Genomic DNA, 16592 nt, shown 5'->3' on the forward strand with positions numbered 1-16592 from the left:
ATCTCTCCCTAGAAGCTTGACTGACTTCTCCTAGGGACTTTGGGGTAGGGTTGAGCGAAATAGGATCTTGAGTTTGTGGTACTAGTGACTGAACCCAGGAGCACTTTACAGCAGTGTTACATTCCTTCTTATTTTTTATTTTGAGACAGGGTCTCACTAAGTTGCTGAGGTTGTCCTTGACCTTGCTATCCTCCTGTCTCAGCCTCCCAAGCTGCTGGGATTACAGTTGTGGGCCACTGTGCCTGGCTCCTTGCCAGCCTCTTATTGCCAGAGGATTTACCCACCTGCTAGGGAGCCTAGGTCCTGAGCTTTCTTACCAGCTGCTTTTCTGCCTCCCAAAGGTTTTTGGTATCCTGGAGAAAGCCAAGGAGAAGTATGGAGTGGATGACTACTCAGTGAGCCAGATCTCACTGGAGCAAGTCTTTCTGAGCTTTGCCCACCTACAACCCCCCACTGCAGAGGAGGGACGATGAGGAGCCGTCTGCTGCCTCCAGGGCACTAGGCAGGGACTGGACAAGCCTGTGCACAGTTGTGTACCCTCTCCGTCTGAGTTTCTCTTATCCTTTATTTTTAATCACTTTTTTCTATGATATGAAAAAAATCAAGGCAGTCTGCACAGAATGGATCAAGTGTGCCAGGGCCCTTGTATGAGAATCAGCATGCAAATTTCCACTCCCAAAGGCAGACTCTATGGAACTCACATTCCCAGGCCCAGAACAGGTCCAGCAGTGTGAACAGGTGAAGAGCTGTCTCAGGACCGCAGCTGACCCAGAGACTGAATTTCTCTACATGTTCACAGAAAGAAAGGGCTCTGGGACCTGTCCACGTTTACATATGCACTAAGCTCCCCTGGGGAGGACAGAGGAAGCCAGTAGGGATGAGTTTTGGCAAGGCTCTTCAGGCTGCTGAGGACAAAAAGTTTCAAATGACCTCCATCTGTGAAGGAAAGATATCAGCTGTGACTAGGTGCTGAGACCTCAGTTTCCAGTGCATCCCAGAGGCACCCCAGAGTCGATGCTCCTCAGGGTGTGGCTACCACTCCAGGCCTACCTGACCGCAGACCCAGCACCCTCCCACAAGTATCTTTCAGAAGCAGCCAGCACAGGTAGAGACGGTGGCCAGACTAGGCATACAGTCCTCCTCTGTTCCCAGCTGTACCTCTGAGAAGCTACTGGCCACAGGACAGTCAGGAACCACTACAGGGACTGAGCAGCTGTCTCCTGCGCATACACTAAACACACTATGACCGTCCAGAAAATAAAGGCTGAGGGAACATGATCACAGCCCGCGAGTCACACATGTGATGGGGGGAACGAGTCTGGATCATTCTCTCACAGTCCAAATATGCGGCTCTTATACCAAGTTTCAAACACAGAAATTTGCTTTTCCCCGTTGGGAGCAAACTTAGAGGATTCATTGCCATCAGGTGACGGAGCAGGTCAGATCAAGAGAACATGTTTGGTGCAGGAGGCCTCTGGCTCCAGGGTCACTTGGGGGCATGAACCATCTTCCAGAAGATTCTTCAGCACCAGTCCCCCCCCCCTCCTTTTTTGTGCATGGTGCTGGGTTGAACCCAGGGCCTTGTGCATGTGAGGCAAGCACTCTACCAACTGAGCTGTATCCCCTGCCTATCACTTCCTTTTTATTTATGCACTGAAGTTTTAGTTTTCAAAAACTTCAGTGATTCAGATTTCTTTCTTCTGACTGAACCCAGAGGTTCTGAGCCACACCACCCTAGTCCTTTTATTTTTTTTAATTCTTTTTTTAACGTTTTATTTATTCATTCATTCATTTTTATGTGGTACTAACGATTCATTCATTCACTCATTTATTTACTTTTATGTGGTGCTGACGATCAAACCCAGGGCCTCGCATGCACTAGGCAAGCGCTCTACCACTAAGCCCTTATTTTTTAAAATTCTTTTAGAATTCAGTTTTAGAAAAACTTGTTTTCATCACTTTGGCTCATTTGAGTCAATTTCAAATTCATGCCTTTGTTAGTCTTTTAAGATTCACCAAAGCTGCAGATAGTTCCCAGTAGCTCTGCTGCCTCCCTAATTTTCTTTGAATTATCATCTTTTAGTTTCGTGCTATAAAAAATGTTTGTGATGGTTGTTAGGCTGGGAGGTGGGACTGTTCTGGCCATGCAACGTGTCAGCAAGCCTAAGGTTGTCCATTGCTGGGTTTGTGGAGTTGGGGGAGACAGGCCAGTGAACCCAAGAGTCCTGCTACAGGATGTCCTTTGACTTGACTTAAATCCCTGTGTTGGAGATTCAGGAATCTCATTTTTCTCCTTTGAGACCATAAGAGGGTGAGAAAAGGTATTTAGTAGGACTTAAGAAACAGCTGATGTGAGGCACACACATGAAAGCAGCTTGCTTCAGTACACATGGAGATTGTCATCTTCTCACAAGCGGGAGAGAGCTGCCAGCAGGACTTAGGTGAGGACTGTCACAACCAGAATCCTTTAGGAGATGACCCACAGCGATGGAGAACACTGTGGGAACCAGAAAGGGCAGGCACGTATATGGTTAGGAGGTTCCAGAGGTGTCTATGGGAGGAGCCCAGAGCTGCATCCAAGCACAAAGCCTGGGTGACTGCCGCAGAGCCTAGTTAGAAGGGACCCCAAGGAGCAACACAATGGGTTGACACTTTGCCTCCCACACCCAGTGCATCTTCAGGGCAAGACACTGTGCTGGACCCCAGTCACCAGAGGAACAGTAAAGACCAAGTCCCAGGAACCCACCCGCTTGGCTCTTTTGAGTTGCAGCAGTTCTAGGCAGGACAGGGCACCATGGACTCCTGCCCTGCTCTCCTTCCAGTATACTCCCATCCAGACCACCAGGCCCCAGGCTGACCAGTCCTCCCCAGAGGTTCTAGGACCTGCTCTGCTGCTAACTCCAATGAGATCAAGGAGCAATGACTCTGCCTCTGCATCTCTTTGTGGTCCAGCTACCATACAGTTGAAAACAACACCCGTGGCAAAGCCTGCATGTTTTGTCCTTTAGTCCTGCCTGGTCCAACAGGGTGGCTCAACTGACAGTGTCACCACACCCAGAACTTCAAGGGAGCTCCATGAGGGTGGGTAGTTAAGTCCTGCTATGGACAGGATTGAGTCTGAGCCCTCCATTGCCTTGATAGGTTTAAAGGGGAAGGGCTACCCGCCCCCTCAGCCACCCAGAACAGACTTGCTTCATGCATCAGAAATTCCAGAACACAGATCCAAAGAAGACAGAAATGTATTTCTCAGCTGTATGAAGTCAGAGAAGGCAGCACAAGGCTTTGTGTCACCTCCAGGGTCTCAGGGGTCAGGCTCCATCCACCTGTTCCTCTACCCTACTGGGATCCTCCCTCCTTGAGGTCTCCTCTCAGAGTCTATAGAATTGGCAGAAAGAAGGGTCTGTGGGGAGAGGAAAGCACACTTGGCTGACCTGAAGCCTTGGGGTAGCTCCCTGATGTTGCTTCTGCTATGAGTCTAGCACTGCCTGCAAAACAGATATGTGGCTACACCAGGTATGAGAAAACCCATATGCAGGACGCGTGCTGCTTTCTCCATCCTAGAGCACAGGTGGTCCCACGTGCATGGCAGTACTGTCCACCTAAACTGGTAACATGGTACTATAGAGGGTCCCCTTTCCTCCTGATGGGTCTTCATGGCCTGGGCTCTGGGTAGCCCGATAGGGGACTGAAGCTGTGGGGTTGGGCCTGGGGACCGGGGACCCTGCCTTCCTCCTCAACACATGGGGCTGCCCAGGCCCTGCTCCTGGCGCCAAACACATACCCCAAAGATACTGGCATCCAGGGCCTCTAGGGTCTGAGAAGGTACATGCATCCCAGCTACAGTTGGTACCAGGTCTGCTCTGCTGGTCCCTGCCACAGCTTTGCCCCAGACTCATCCAGCACAGTCATAGCTTTACAACTAACTTTCCACCAGTCCCCATTAAAACCAGGAGGAAGGCTTAGTTGTCATCATCCTTGACTTTCTCATGGTAGAAATAGATACGTGGCTTTGAGCTGAAGATGAGCACAGGCCCCAAATCCTAGTGCTCAGACCCACAGGCCCTTGTGAAGGGCAACCTGCACCCTGGGTGAGAGTTTATAGGTACCCTCAGCCCAGAGGGTTCCCCACCTCTTAAGATACAAACCAAGAGCCAGGGAGGCCTCTCACAAGTAAGACCTTTCCAGCTGGCAGAGCTCACCTAAGCCATCTGCCTAACAACCTTTTTAGATCCAGTCTGGCCACCCAGAAGGACCAGCCAACATCTCCTCCCAGGCCCACCCCTTTTCAAACAGATGCCAGGCCCTGATAACAGGACCCTCAGCACATGTCCTCTTCTGAGGTCTCTGTCACAGTCACATGTCATCACCCTCCCTCCCATCAGGCTGGGTTCACCTGCCCTCAGCACGGCATGGTTTCAGCAGTGGGTAGAGGTGCTCCTTGACGTGGTTTAAAAGGGGTGTGATGCCCATTCAGAGCTGACATGACCTCCAGACAGCCCAGGCTACCCTGATGGACCCCAGCACTGTCCCAGGCTACCAGTCTCCAAGGGCAGGCACTTCAGACCATTAGGCCCAGAACATTCTCCCTTAACACGGGCACACTCTCAAGAGTGTGCACCCACATTGCTAACAGGTGACCTTCAGCCCTGGGAAGGTAAGGGAGGAGGGCTCAGGACATTCCAGATGTAGGATATGTCCAATATTTTCCATCCTAGAGGGCAAGATCACATCAGCACTCCTGGGTTCTGGTCAGCTACAGATGCCCCCTCTAGCAAACCAGGGCCAGAGACACCCTCGTTCCCTGAAGGTCCCACCTCCATGTCTCTCAGCCTTCATAGCCTCCACAAGTTGGCAATGGGGCTGGTATGGTAGATGCCAGGACTCCTGGAAGGGGGGTGGTGCCTAGAATTTCATTCCTCATAATTCTCCCAAACATATTTTTTAAAATATATTTTTATTTGTAGATGGACACAATATCTTTATTTATTTATTTTTATGTGGTGCTGAAGATGGAACCCAGTGCCTCATGTGTGAGAGGCAAGTGCAACCCCCACCCCGCCCCCCCACCCCACCCCCGCCCCTGCCAACATATTTTTGATGATACTCAAAATGACAAAAACATCCATCTTCAAAGCTCAACAACTGATAGCATACTTGATCACCAAAATCAGTAACATTTAGAAACAAATTTGAACAGAGTGCCTGAACAAATCACATTTTGATTTAGTATAAAATGCACTAAAGCTTCTTAAAATGGCAAATTAAATTGCTTTGGATCAAAAGCAAAGCAGGGGGGCTGGGGTTGTAGCTCAGTGGTAGAACACTTGCCTCACAATCATGAGGCCCTGGGTTCGATCCTCAGCACCACATAAAAATAAATAAATAGATAAATAATAAATAAAGGTATTGTGTCCATCTACAATTAAAAAATAAAATTAAATAAACAAAAAAGCAAAGCAGGAGAGGTGTTGGCCCAGCCATTTCTGTCCCAACCCCCCTCTCACCACAGTGTGGTACCCAGGCTGCTCCCTTCTCCCTTAGGGTGTCAGTGCTACACTGGGCACAGGCTCTAGGTTTGGGGACCCCAAACTGATGGTGAGTTTCCCTATCTCCTCAGAGAATTCCACATATTGCCCATTGACATCCAAAGGCTGCTTCATCCTGATTACTGACCCTCCAAGGCCCCTTTTTTACTTAAGGGGCAGGTTCAAATCTCCATGTGGCTGGCCTTCTGATCCATTATGCCTCATATGGGGCCACAGCAAATGTGACATTAATGCAGGTAAGTTAACTTATCTCTCTCTTTTTTTAATATTTATTTTTTAGTTGGACACAATATCTTTATTTATTAATTTTTATGTGGTGCTGAGAATGGAACCCAGGGCCTCGCACTTGCTAGGCGAGCGTTCTACCTCTGAGCCACAACCCCAGCCTGTCATGTCAAGTCTAAATCCAAGAAGGGATACCCAGACCAGACTGACTAGGCCTGCCAACCTATCCCTAGGAACCAACTGGTGCCTCAATAAAAAGGACTCCTCTCTCCTCTCCACAGCTGTTTTGTTCCCAACTCCTTGGGAACCCCTCAGCCCAGGCTGAAGGGCAAGGACCCCAACTTGACACCTTTATGCAGGGTCAGAGGGATGCACTCTGGGAGTCAGCAGGCACAAGCAGAAAAAACCACTGCAGACCAACCCCGTCCTTGCATTCCTTCAGGTCACCACACTGCACGCAGTTCTCTCCACCTGTCCATCTCTGTCACCCTGGTTCCTTCCTCCAGGAGACGGACTTGGATGTGCCTTTTCCCTTGCTGCTACAGACTTGTTCAGACAACCCCAGGGCAAGAGCACACCTCCGTTTCTTGAGCAAATAATCCCAGAATAACGACGGTTTGTCAGGCTCGAAGGGAGAAGGCGAAGCCACTGCGGGAACAAAACACAACGGCATTGCCATCTCAGCACCGGGTGTTATGACAATCCACTGCCTGGGCTGGTGCCTCTGCATCCTGGGTCTTGCCCCAGAGGGCCGGTCAAAGGCCCTCCAGAGGCGATGGTATCAAGTCTCTGCACCGCACATTGCATAACCTCCATGCCCCTAGGCCGGGGCCTGTCAGCCGCCAAACTGGCTTCCTTTCCCTTCTCCCAAGAGCCTGAGCGCTGTGCACTGCAGTTCCCTCTACCTGGCGCGCCCTCCCAAACAGGTTCCAGCAGCAAAGTCACCTCCTGGGTGACGTCTTCCCTTTTGCCCTTCAAGCTCCTGGCGTAGCCTGCCGCACCCACCCATAGAGTTCTTCTCGCGCAGAGGCCGCGTCTATACGGTCACCCGTACACCACTAGCGATTTTTGACCGCACGAACCCACACCCCGCACGGGCTGCCGCTCTGAACTGCCTCGGCTCCGCAGGACCCCACCGCTTGCCTCCTAAGGCCGCAGCGCGGCGCGCCCCGCCTCGCCCGCCTCGCCCGCTGCGGGACAACCTCAGGCTCGGAGCCGCGGGGCCACTGAGCCGGCGCAGGAGAAGGGTGGGCCACCAAGCTAACTCCCGCCGCGCCGGCCCGCGAGTCGTCCCCGCGGCCCTCCAAGCGCCAGCGAGGCTCTGGTCTGTCCGCTCCAGAGTGCACGCAATCAGCCGGGAGCAGCCCTAAAGGTTCTCTAAGCCGAAAAAACCATGAGCGCCTCCAGAGCCACTACCTACAAACAGCCATGGCCCTTTAATACTTTGCCGTTCGTGCCCCTTGGCTGGTACGTTTACGTCATCGCTGCGCGCCGGAAAGGCGGTACCTTCCCGCTCCTTAATATGACGAAATAGCGGCGCCAGCCTCAGCGGCTGAGGAGAGCAGAAGGAGGTGGTGGCGGCGGGAAGATGTAAGTTTGGGGTGGAATCCGACTGCATCCGAGCTTCTGGGGTCGCCTGCAAGGCCTAGAGGGGTGCATCGTGGAGCCGGCCTATTCCACAGCCCTGCAGTGTGGCAGCGGCCTGGCGGCGCCGCACAGAATGCGGGGGAAAAAGAGTGTTGCCCTGGGCGGGCGGAGTGGGAGGTGTCTAGGTTGTGGCCCGGAAGTGGTTGGGGCCACAGCGGATGCAAGGGCAACCCCGTTTTGTCCGGTCGGCGGCGGCCCAGCCAGGCCCGCCGAATTCAGGGCGACTGGGAGCGCGGCCTCTGTGATCGGGGCCCTCCCGCCAAACCGTGACCCAGGCCCGCCACGCTGGGCCCTGCCTGGGGAGTGGCGAGGAAACCAACGAGGTCGGGGAACGAGGTCGGCGTGTCGGGCCCAAGCCGACGGGGCGGAATTGCTTTGTGGGACATGCTGAAGGCCACCGGCTCCTTTGGGAGTCGTTAATTCAAATATTCACTCCGAGAACGTTTACTGAGTCTCTGTGTACACTTCTCGGCGCTAGGCTTTGAGGGTACGGCCCACTGTGCACCGAGCTCCCAAAGGAGGATGCGGGAAGGTCAGGTCGATGGCGGAAGTACGTGGAGTAGGCTTTTTCTGCCTTTGTTATTTCGCATGTGTCTGAAATGTGCTTTTACAAGGGGAGGGTGCTCTGAAGATTTGTGCTGAAACACCATCTGCTCGAGATTTAACTAATTGTTCTCTCCTCTCTCTGGCTGTTGGACGCGCACCTTTCCGGAGGATGGGGGAGGTAACCAAGGTCCTGAGCTGTTACCTGAACTTGTATGAACAGAGAACCTCAACCTTTGCTTTCTAGCACTCGGCCACACCCAGCAAAGCCTTCGCTTACTTGTGGTTCTAAATTTTTAGAGTGCTTACAAATACCGGTGGTGCTTGTTTCACTGAGTACATTCAGCCAGATGTTTGGGGGAGGGGGACTCTGGAATCAAAGTTTGTGATCTCTACTCTATATCTGTGCTATCTAGTAAGGGGTAGCCATTGGCTGTGGAGGACTTGAAATATAGCTAACTCAAACCGAAATGTTAAAGTACCCAAGAGATCTCGAAGACTTACTATGAAAAAAGGAAAATTTTTATTAGTAAATTTTTATATTGATCATAAGTAATATTTTGGACATGCTATGTTAAAATATACTTTTAATTAATTTCTCCTATTTGGGAAATTTCTGGTTGTACTCATGGCTCACACTTTTTCTATTGGACAGTGCTGGTCTAAGTAATCCTAAAGGGGGCTCTTCAGAGACCCCAGTTGATTATTCCCAAATGTGGGTAACTTTGGAGACAAGAATGGATATGGGAGCCTGGGGTTGTGGCTTAGAGGTAGAGCACTTGCATAGCATGTGTGAGGTACTGGGTTCCATTCTCAGCACTGTGTATAAATAATAAAGGTCCTTTGACCCCCCAATTTTTTTTTTTAAGAGTGGATATGGGAAAGAACCTCCAGATGTGGAGAAATGGCTCTTCTAATTTGCTAACACTTCTTCCTCCTAACCTGAGTGCCATGTCAAGATTCATGGATTAATTTGGTTAATGCCCTTGATAATTTTTTAAGGTGGGAACTGTAATTATCGACATATTGCTGATGAAAAACCTCAAAAAAGAAGCCTGGCGCGTTGGCACACACCTGTAATCCCACGTGTCTCGGGAGGCTGAGGCAGGAGGATCGCAAGTTCAAAGCCAGCCTCAGCGAAAGCAAGGGGCCAAACAACTCAGTGAGACCCTGTCTCTAAATTACAAAACAGGGCTGGGGATGTGGCTTAGTGGTTGAGTGCCCCTGAGTTCAATCCCTGGTACAAAAAAAAAAAAAAAAAACTGCCCAAGATTTACACAGCACAACCTAGGCATGCTGATTACAGGCTCTTAGCCACTGGTTTATACCCACTGATTGCCCAAGATCACTAATCTAATCAGGTGCTGCCTGCTGGTTATATATAGTATATTGTTTTAAGACAGAGCAATTTGAAAGGAGTTTACAGCCAACACCCATGCACAAGTGAAAATAGTACCAGAAAAGTGTGCTGTGTCCACCCTAGTTATGGGATTTGGGGGAAGCGAAGCAGGAGAAATGAGTTCTTTGCTTACAACTCACTCGTGGAAAATTGAAAATGCATCAGTCCTTGGAAAGTAGGGCATATGAAGAATTAGCAGTGTGGTTCTGTGTGTGTGTGTGTGTGTGTTGCTAAGGATTGAACCCACGGCCTTGTGCATGCAAGACGAGCACTCTACCAACTGAGCTATTACCCCATCCTAAGCAGTGTTTTGATTTATCAATCTGTTACCATTATCAAGCACTTGCTACAGTCCAGGTACTTTGCTAAACCCTTATGTGGCATACAGTTTCTCACCTAATCCAGTGTCTACTTCTTTCCCCCAATGTTTTTATATATATATCCAAAAGATTGAAAAGATTTCAATTGTGTCCACATGACCATGTCCTAGATTCTGCAAGTCACATTTAGACCACATTTGCTTTATTGTTTAGCTACTCATCACTCACTTTTTCTTTCTTGTGACTTATTTAATAACCTCAGTCAACACACATAATAGTGTAGATCATTAACAAAAGTTCCATGTTTGCAATAACTGCTTTTTAATGCTTCTGTAGGATATTTTGTCCATTTGGATGTTAATGTTCATTGCTTGTGCTCTGGTCACATTTGAAATAATTTTTGCCTCCAATCATATTATTATCCAATGTCTCCCAAAAGGAAATAAATTAAGAGGTCTGATCCTATCAAGAGAACCACATTCAAGTTAGGTTTTTCTCTGCTCTGCACACTTAATGTGATGCTATAGTGTTTTGAAAGGACTAGAGCGCTTGTCATCAAACTGGTGTTCTGTGACCTCTAAAATAACAGTGGTGAGTGCAGCCACCACCCCCATCTCCTTAAGAAAAAGAAGCTGAGGTAACTGTCCACCTGAGCCTCCTGTAGGGATGGAGAATCCCCCAAGAAGAAAGGGGGACTGTCCTGAGTGCTCCCATTTGTGGCACTTGCTGCTTACTGTGTTCCCTTGCTGCTTTCTCGTATGCTCAACTTTTTATTGCAAAGTGGATTTGTTGCCTTGCCAATTCGTTCACTCTTTATTTAAATCCTTTTATCTTGTTATTAGGCTGCTCTTTGGCGTAAATTGCAATCGATTAGGGATCGTTTCTCAGACTCAAGTTAGAAGTGAGAGTTCAGATAAGTGAGGCCGCCATTCCTGCTTTGAACACCTCAAGGGGAGAATGGATTTATCAGGAGTGAAAAAGAAGAGCTTGCTAGGAGTCAAAGAAAATAATAAAAAGTCCAGCACTAGGTAATCCTTCTGTAAGATTTTTCTAGTGCTACTTTGGGGGTGCTCGTTGCCAGGGACCCTCAGAAAGGGGAAGATTGAAAATGTTATGCATTCCACAGTGAGTGTCCTAATCCACAGATCATTTGCTGTGTGATCACATGGGATTTCTTGCCCTTTTGGACCCCTCTTTTGGGTTGTGCAATTGTTTCAGGGTTTGATCAGAGGAACATGCAATCTCACACTTTTCCTCACCACCTAGGGCTCCTTCTCCTACCAAACGCAAGGACCGCTCTGATGAGAAGTCCAAGGATCGCTCTAAAGACAAAGGGACCACCAAGGAGTCAAGCGAGAAGGACCGTGGCAGGGATAAGACTCGGAAGAGGCGCAGTGCTTCCAGTGGAAGCAGTAGTACCAGGTGAAGCAGAGGCTGCTGCAATAGCCAAATCCTCCTTCCCCACTGAACCCACAGTTAGAAAGCAGCCATACTCTCCAGTTATTATAGAGACCCTAAATCATAGCATGCTGGTTTGGAGTCTGCTCTGGTTATATACAGAAGATGTATTTGTGTGCCCCCCCCCCCCCCCCCCCCCGTTTCCTGCAAGATCTGAGGAATGAGACATTTAGGGTATGTTTTTCTGAATAAGTGTATCTTATTCAGAATTGTGTTTGAGCAGCTCTAGCCTAGAGCTTATTTTTCAGTAGTTGAGTTGCTAAAGCTGGCCTCAAATTTGTGATCCTCCTGTCTCAGCCTCTTGTGTCTCTGGGATTAAAAGAATGTTGTACCTCACATGGTTAGTTTTCAGTAATTTGAGAACCAGCCTGAAGCAAGACATGGTGGCACACGCTTATAATTCCAGCAATCAGGAGGCTGAAATAGGAGGATCATGAGTTTGAGGCCAACCTTAAAAGGGCTGAGAATGAAACTCAGTTATAAAGCGCTGCTAGGTTCAATCCTCCATAGCAAAAAAGAAAACCAGCCAGGTGTTGTGGCACATGCCTGATCCTCGTGACTCAGAAGGCTGAGGCAGGAGGATCACAAGTTAAAGCCAGCTTCAGCATCTTAGCAAGATGCTTTCTCTAAATAAATATTTTTAAAAGGTCTGGAGATGTGGCTCAGTGTTTAAGGGCCCCTGGGTTCAATCCCCCATACTAAAAAAGAAAAGAAAACCAGCCTGAGTGTATCCATAGGCCCCCTTCCCAAGCCAAGGTGATGGTTCTGGCTTGATACATTTCTCCTTTACCTCCTAGTAAGGAAGGCTTCTGTGTAGGTGAAGTATCCCATCCCTGCATTTCCTGTCACTGCGTAGTACCGTGACCTGTCTGGGCAAGGTACATTTTCCCTACTGGGAAAAATAGTTGAGACAAAAAGACACGGACAGCAATTTCCATTTCTAGGGAATTTGCTGTGGAGTAATGTGATTACCACTCATTGTCACCTTGACTGTTCCACTTTGCCTTCAGGTCTCGGTCCAGTTCCACCTCCAGCTCAGGATCCAGTACCAGCACAGGCTCAAGTAGTGGCTCCAGCTCTTCCTCTGCATCCAGCCGCTCGGGAAGCTCCAGTACATCCCGCAGCTCCAGTTCCAGCAGTTCCTCTGGATCTCCCAGCCCTTCTCGGCGCAGACACGACAACAGGCGGCGCTCCCGCTCCAAGTGAGTGTCCCAAACCAGGGCTGTACCTTTACTATGGTCATTAGAAATGAGTCTAGCTTAGGGGTTGTGGTTCAGTGGTAGAGCACTCGCCTCGCACGTGTGAGACCCTGGGTTTGATCCTCAGCACCACATAAAAATAAGTGAAATAAAGGTGTTATGTCTAACTACTACTAAACAATAAATATTTAAAAAGGAAAAAAAAAAAGAGTCTAGCTTAATTGGATTTGAGACAAGGAAAACTTATATGAATTGGTAGGAGGCTTCCCTGTAAAAACTGTTACGTAAGCAGGTAAATATCCCACCAAAGGGAGTCCAGTTCTTTGTTGTTGATTGTGGGAGGCAATGTGGAGTACTAAATCCAGGGCCTTGCACAAACTAGGCTTACACTGGACCACTGTGTTACACCTACAGCCCAAATCCAGTACACTTTGGCTTGACAGAAATTGTTTCTGTTATCTTTCAGATCTAAGCCACCTAAAAGAGATGAAAAGGAAAGGAAAAGGCGGAGCCCTTCCCCTAAACCTACCAAAGTGCATATTGGAAGACTCACCAGGAATGTGACCAAGGTGAGATCATGGATCTGTTGGGAGGTAGGCGCAGTGGGGTATAGACAGGTCAATGGCAGCAGGTGGCTTTCAGAATACTGGTGTGGTTAGTTCCATTGAATAAACATGTCCAGGAGATATCCCAGAATGACTGGCTTTTATCAGAGAGCAGAATGTTTTTACACTGCTGAAGTATGTGTTGAATTCCAGCTCTTAATTGGTCGGTGAGAACATGAGCATGACCCTTCTTTCCCTCTAGGATCACATCATGGAGATATTTTCTACCTATGGAAAAATTAAAATGATTGACATGCCTGTGGAAAGGATGCATCCTCATCTATCCAAAGGCTATGCATATGTGGAGTTTGAGAATCCAGATGAAGCTGAGAAGGCGCTGAAGCACATGGATGGAGGTAGATGACTGCCACCAGCTTTGACCTTCCTGCTTCTGTCCTCAGAGACCTGTTACCAATAGGAACCTTTCAGGCTGATTTCCACCCAGCTGCACTTAAATCTGACAGTAGTTCCTTCAGGATCCCATCTTTGATTCAATGGGGGCATGTTTACCCCAAAAAAACTATTTCATGAACTTTTGGGGGGTGTTCAGCAACTATGAATATGTTGCCATTTTTTAAGAGATTTTTTAGTCTGTTAAACTTGATCAAATGAAGCTTTTCTTATGAAGAAAACATTTAATTTTTTGAGCCCAGGGTAGTGGCACACACCTGTAATCCCAGCAATTTGGGAAACTGAGGCAGGAGGATCACAGGTTCAAAGCCAACCCCAGCAATTTAGCAAAGCCCTAAGCAACTTAGCAAGACTCTGTCTCCAAATATAGGGGTTAAGGGCTGGGGATGTAGCTCAGTAAAGCCCCTGGATTCAGTCCCTAGTGTACCCCACTACTTTTGGCTTTTTATGTGGGAATATTTTAATTTCTAAGAATCATTTTCTATTTTGCCAACATTTTGGCATTTCTGAGGTTAAGTAGTTGTGTTGAGCAGAGTGGTTTTTAAATTGTATGAACACTTACAAATAGTTCTGGGTAACCAATTTCTATTTTGTCTTTAAGTTAGTATTTTAAGAAAGATGGCATGTCTGTCTAGCTTCCTACTACTGTGATAGGGAAGCTAGGGCTGAGAACAGGCAGCCCACAGTATTGTCTGGGCCTGCAGGCCAGGATGTGGAAAAGTCTGAATACCCTAGAACCTCAAGTCCCCTGGGATCCTGGGATAAACTTCATGATAGTTTAATAGGGCTGTTTATTTATGGTAATTGCCTTTGAGCACTGATAGAGGTTGACTATTAGGAAGATTCTCTTGATATTTAGCCAACTTCTCTTTCAATTTACTTAAGTCCCTCTTAAATGTTTTAGGAACTCAGGATAGAGTCTGAGCACTTGCTAATTAGCTAGAAATTCCAGAGACTTGGGACATCCAGGGTAGGCATGACTGTAAAAATTCTAATTTAAGATTGTGGTAGGATTTTATGTGTGTTCCCCAATTGTGCTATACATCATCAAATGGAGCAAGTCCACAATGTCTCCAGGAGATTTGAAGGGGTTGGCCTTTACTGGCAGCTGGCCAGAAATAGATTTGTCTGTTTAGAAAATAGAAATTGATTCTCAGAAATTAAATATTCCCCCATAAAAAGTTGGGGGGGGGGCACACTGGGGATTGAACCCAGGGGCTAGACTGAGCTACATCCCCAGCCTTCAACCCCTGTATTTTGACTATAAAGTGCTGTGAAATCCTTTACTTAAGCCTCTTGAATATGAATACAAGTCAGTCTGTCCTGAGTTAGCCCCTGGGTACCTTGCAAGGTAGGAGCTGAGAAGACAAAAGGCCTTTGGGGGCTGGGGCTGAAGCTCAGTGGCACAGCACTGTTTTTTAAAAGGCCTTTTTGTAGGCTGGGGTTCTGGCTCAGTGGTAGAGTGCTTGCCTCAAATGTGGAAGGCACTGGGTTCAGTCCTCAGCACCACATAAAATAAAGGTATTGTGTCCATCTACAACTAAAATATAATATATATGTATATATATATATATTTAAGGCCTTTGTGGACTCAGGTACCCCCAGCTGTGGGGACAATTGCCAGAGGTTACTAGATCTGTACCTCAGTTACCTTTGCACTTCTGGTGCTTCCATGCTGTGCTGCCTCCCCTTGCTTCTTGTGCCATTGCATGTACACACATTGTGCAGTTATCTCCTGAGACTTCTTTCATGCTGTTCCCCACTAGAATTCCACCTCTCAGATAATCCATCACATAAGTTCTGGAGGTTTACTTCTCAATAAATTCTTTCCTTTCCTTCCCTTTGCTTGAGTATCAATTCATCTTGGTGCTCAAGAGCCTCCTAATGGGCCTGGGAGAAGGGCTTCTCTTGGCTCTTCACATATCTTTCTTGGTGCCTTGCCTAAGATAGGTGCTTGTTAGGAATTATATGACTTGATCTTTTTTCAATAGGACAAATTGATGGCCAGGAGATTACTGCTACTGCTGTGTTGGCCCCCTGGCCTAGGCCACCCCCCAGGCGATTCAGCCCTCCCAGGAGAATGCTGCCGCCACCTCCCATGTGGCGTAGGTCACCCCCACGGATGAGGAGGAGGTAGGTCGATTAGAAGGTTCACTGTACCTGTTAGGCCAGTGTGATTTACAAACTTAATTGACTTTGAGGCCCTTTATTCAGTGTTGCCCACCCTCTGCTGCTATTGAGGGAGAAGAGAGCAGGTTGACATGATGAGCCTTGGGAGCCTAACAGGGAAAGGAGAAGAGTAGTTGCAGTATGTGACAGTGACAGAAGAGGTCCTGGGAGTACACCAAGACTACATCCTGAGTCAAGGCCTTCCCAAGAGGCTTTAAATCCTAAGACCAAGTGCAGGCCCTCTCCTTTTCCCAGATATAAAAAGAGGAGGGGGGGGGGCTGGGGATGTGGCTCAAGCAGTATCGTGCTCGCCTGGCATGCGTGGGGCCCGGGTTCGATCCTCAGCACCACATGCAAACAAAGATGTTGTGTCTGCCGAAAACTAAAAAATAAAAGTTAAAAATTCTCTTCTCTCTCTTTAAAAAAATAAAATAAAAATAAATAAAAAGAGGAGGGGTTAGAAGATAGGAAGTTCGGGATCAGAGGACTAGTACAGATGTAATTCCCCTGACAGGGCCACAGTTTCTAATGTCAAAAAATAAAACCAGGAAAAAGCCAGCTTTGCTCAGCACTTCTTCCTGGGGCTTTTGCTTTTGATGGTCTGACTTATTTTTTTCTCTTACTGCAGGTCACGCTCTCCAAGACGCAGGTCCCCCATGCGCAGGCGGTCCCGCTCTCCGGGCCGCCGCCGCCACAGAAGCCGCTCCAGTTCAAATTCCTCCCGATAAAAAGGCCACCGAAGCTCATCTATACCTTATATTCCACCCAGCTCAGTTGTGTCACTTTTCTAGCTGAAGGAGGGTCAGCAGGAAAGACCCCCTCACTTGGCAAGCTTCAAAAGCAGCAGTTGAGGCCTTTCCTCTGCAGTCAGATTCTGACTGCAGAAGTGCTCATGGTTCAGGGCTATGTCCATTGAGGGACCCTGCAGTTTTCTGGCTAGAGAGCTCACCCATTCCTGTTCCTAAGTCTGTTCAGTGGCAGAGCCAGCAGGGACCAGCAAGTTTCCAGGTGGCAGTGTGGTCCAGCTTTTTCACAGATGACCTGAGCTAGTCTGGCAAACCTGGTTAGTG

The 16592-nt window shown here is 48.2% G+C and overlaps 2 protein-coding genes across 3 annotated transcripts in view; both read left to right on the top strand.

Annotated features, from left to right (window-relative positions):
• The window catches only part of Abca3 (ATP binding cassette subfamily A member 3), a 50149-nt gene extending 48871 nt beyond the window's left edge, over nt 1-1278 (top strand). Inside the window, exon 33 of the mRNA XM_026385276.2 lies at nt 342-1278. Within this exon, the coding sequence (XP_026241061.1) occupies nt 342-473 (132 nt within the window). The 3' untranslated portion in view covers nt 474-1278. The remainder of the gene's footprint in view (nt 1-341) is intronic.
• Nucleotides 1279-7297: 6019 nt separating this feature from the next.
• On the top strand, nt 7298-16349 carry Rnps1 (RNA binding protein with serine rich domain 1). 2 transcript variants are annotated; one of them, XM_026385431.2, is made up of 7 exons: nt 7298-7361; nt 10947-11102; nt 12149-12340; nt 12804-12906; nt 13145-13298; nt 15345-15486; nt 16151-16349. In XM_026385431.2, coding segments are annotated over exons 1-7 (849 nt in total). In that variant the 5' UTR covers nt 7298-7359; the 3' UTR covers nt 16251-16349. The 2 variants fall into 2 exon arrangements, with proteins under 2 accessions (XP_026241216.1, XP_077658543.1); XM_077802417.1 differs by lacking the exon at nt 7298-7361 and adding an exon at nt 10638-10708.
• Nucleotides 16350-16592: the final 243 nt, after the last annotated feature.

Source organism: Urocitellus parryii, chromosome 9 (assembly GCF_045843805.1).
Source record: "Urocitellus parryii isolate mUroPar1 chromosome 9, mUroPar1.hap1, whole genome shotgun sequence".
Classification (NCBI taxonomy): domain Eukaryota; kingdom Metazoa; phylum Chordata; class Mammalia; order Rodentia; family Sciuridae; genus Urocitellus; species Urocitellus parryii.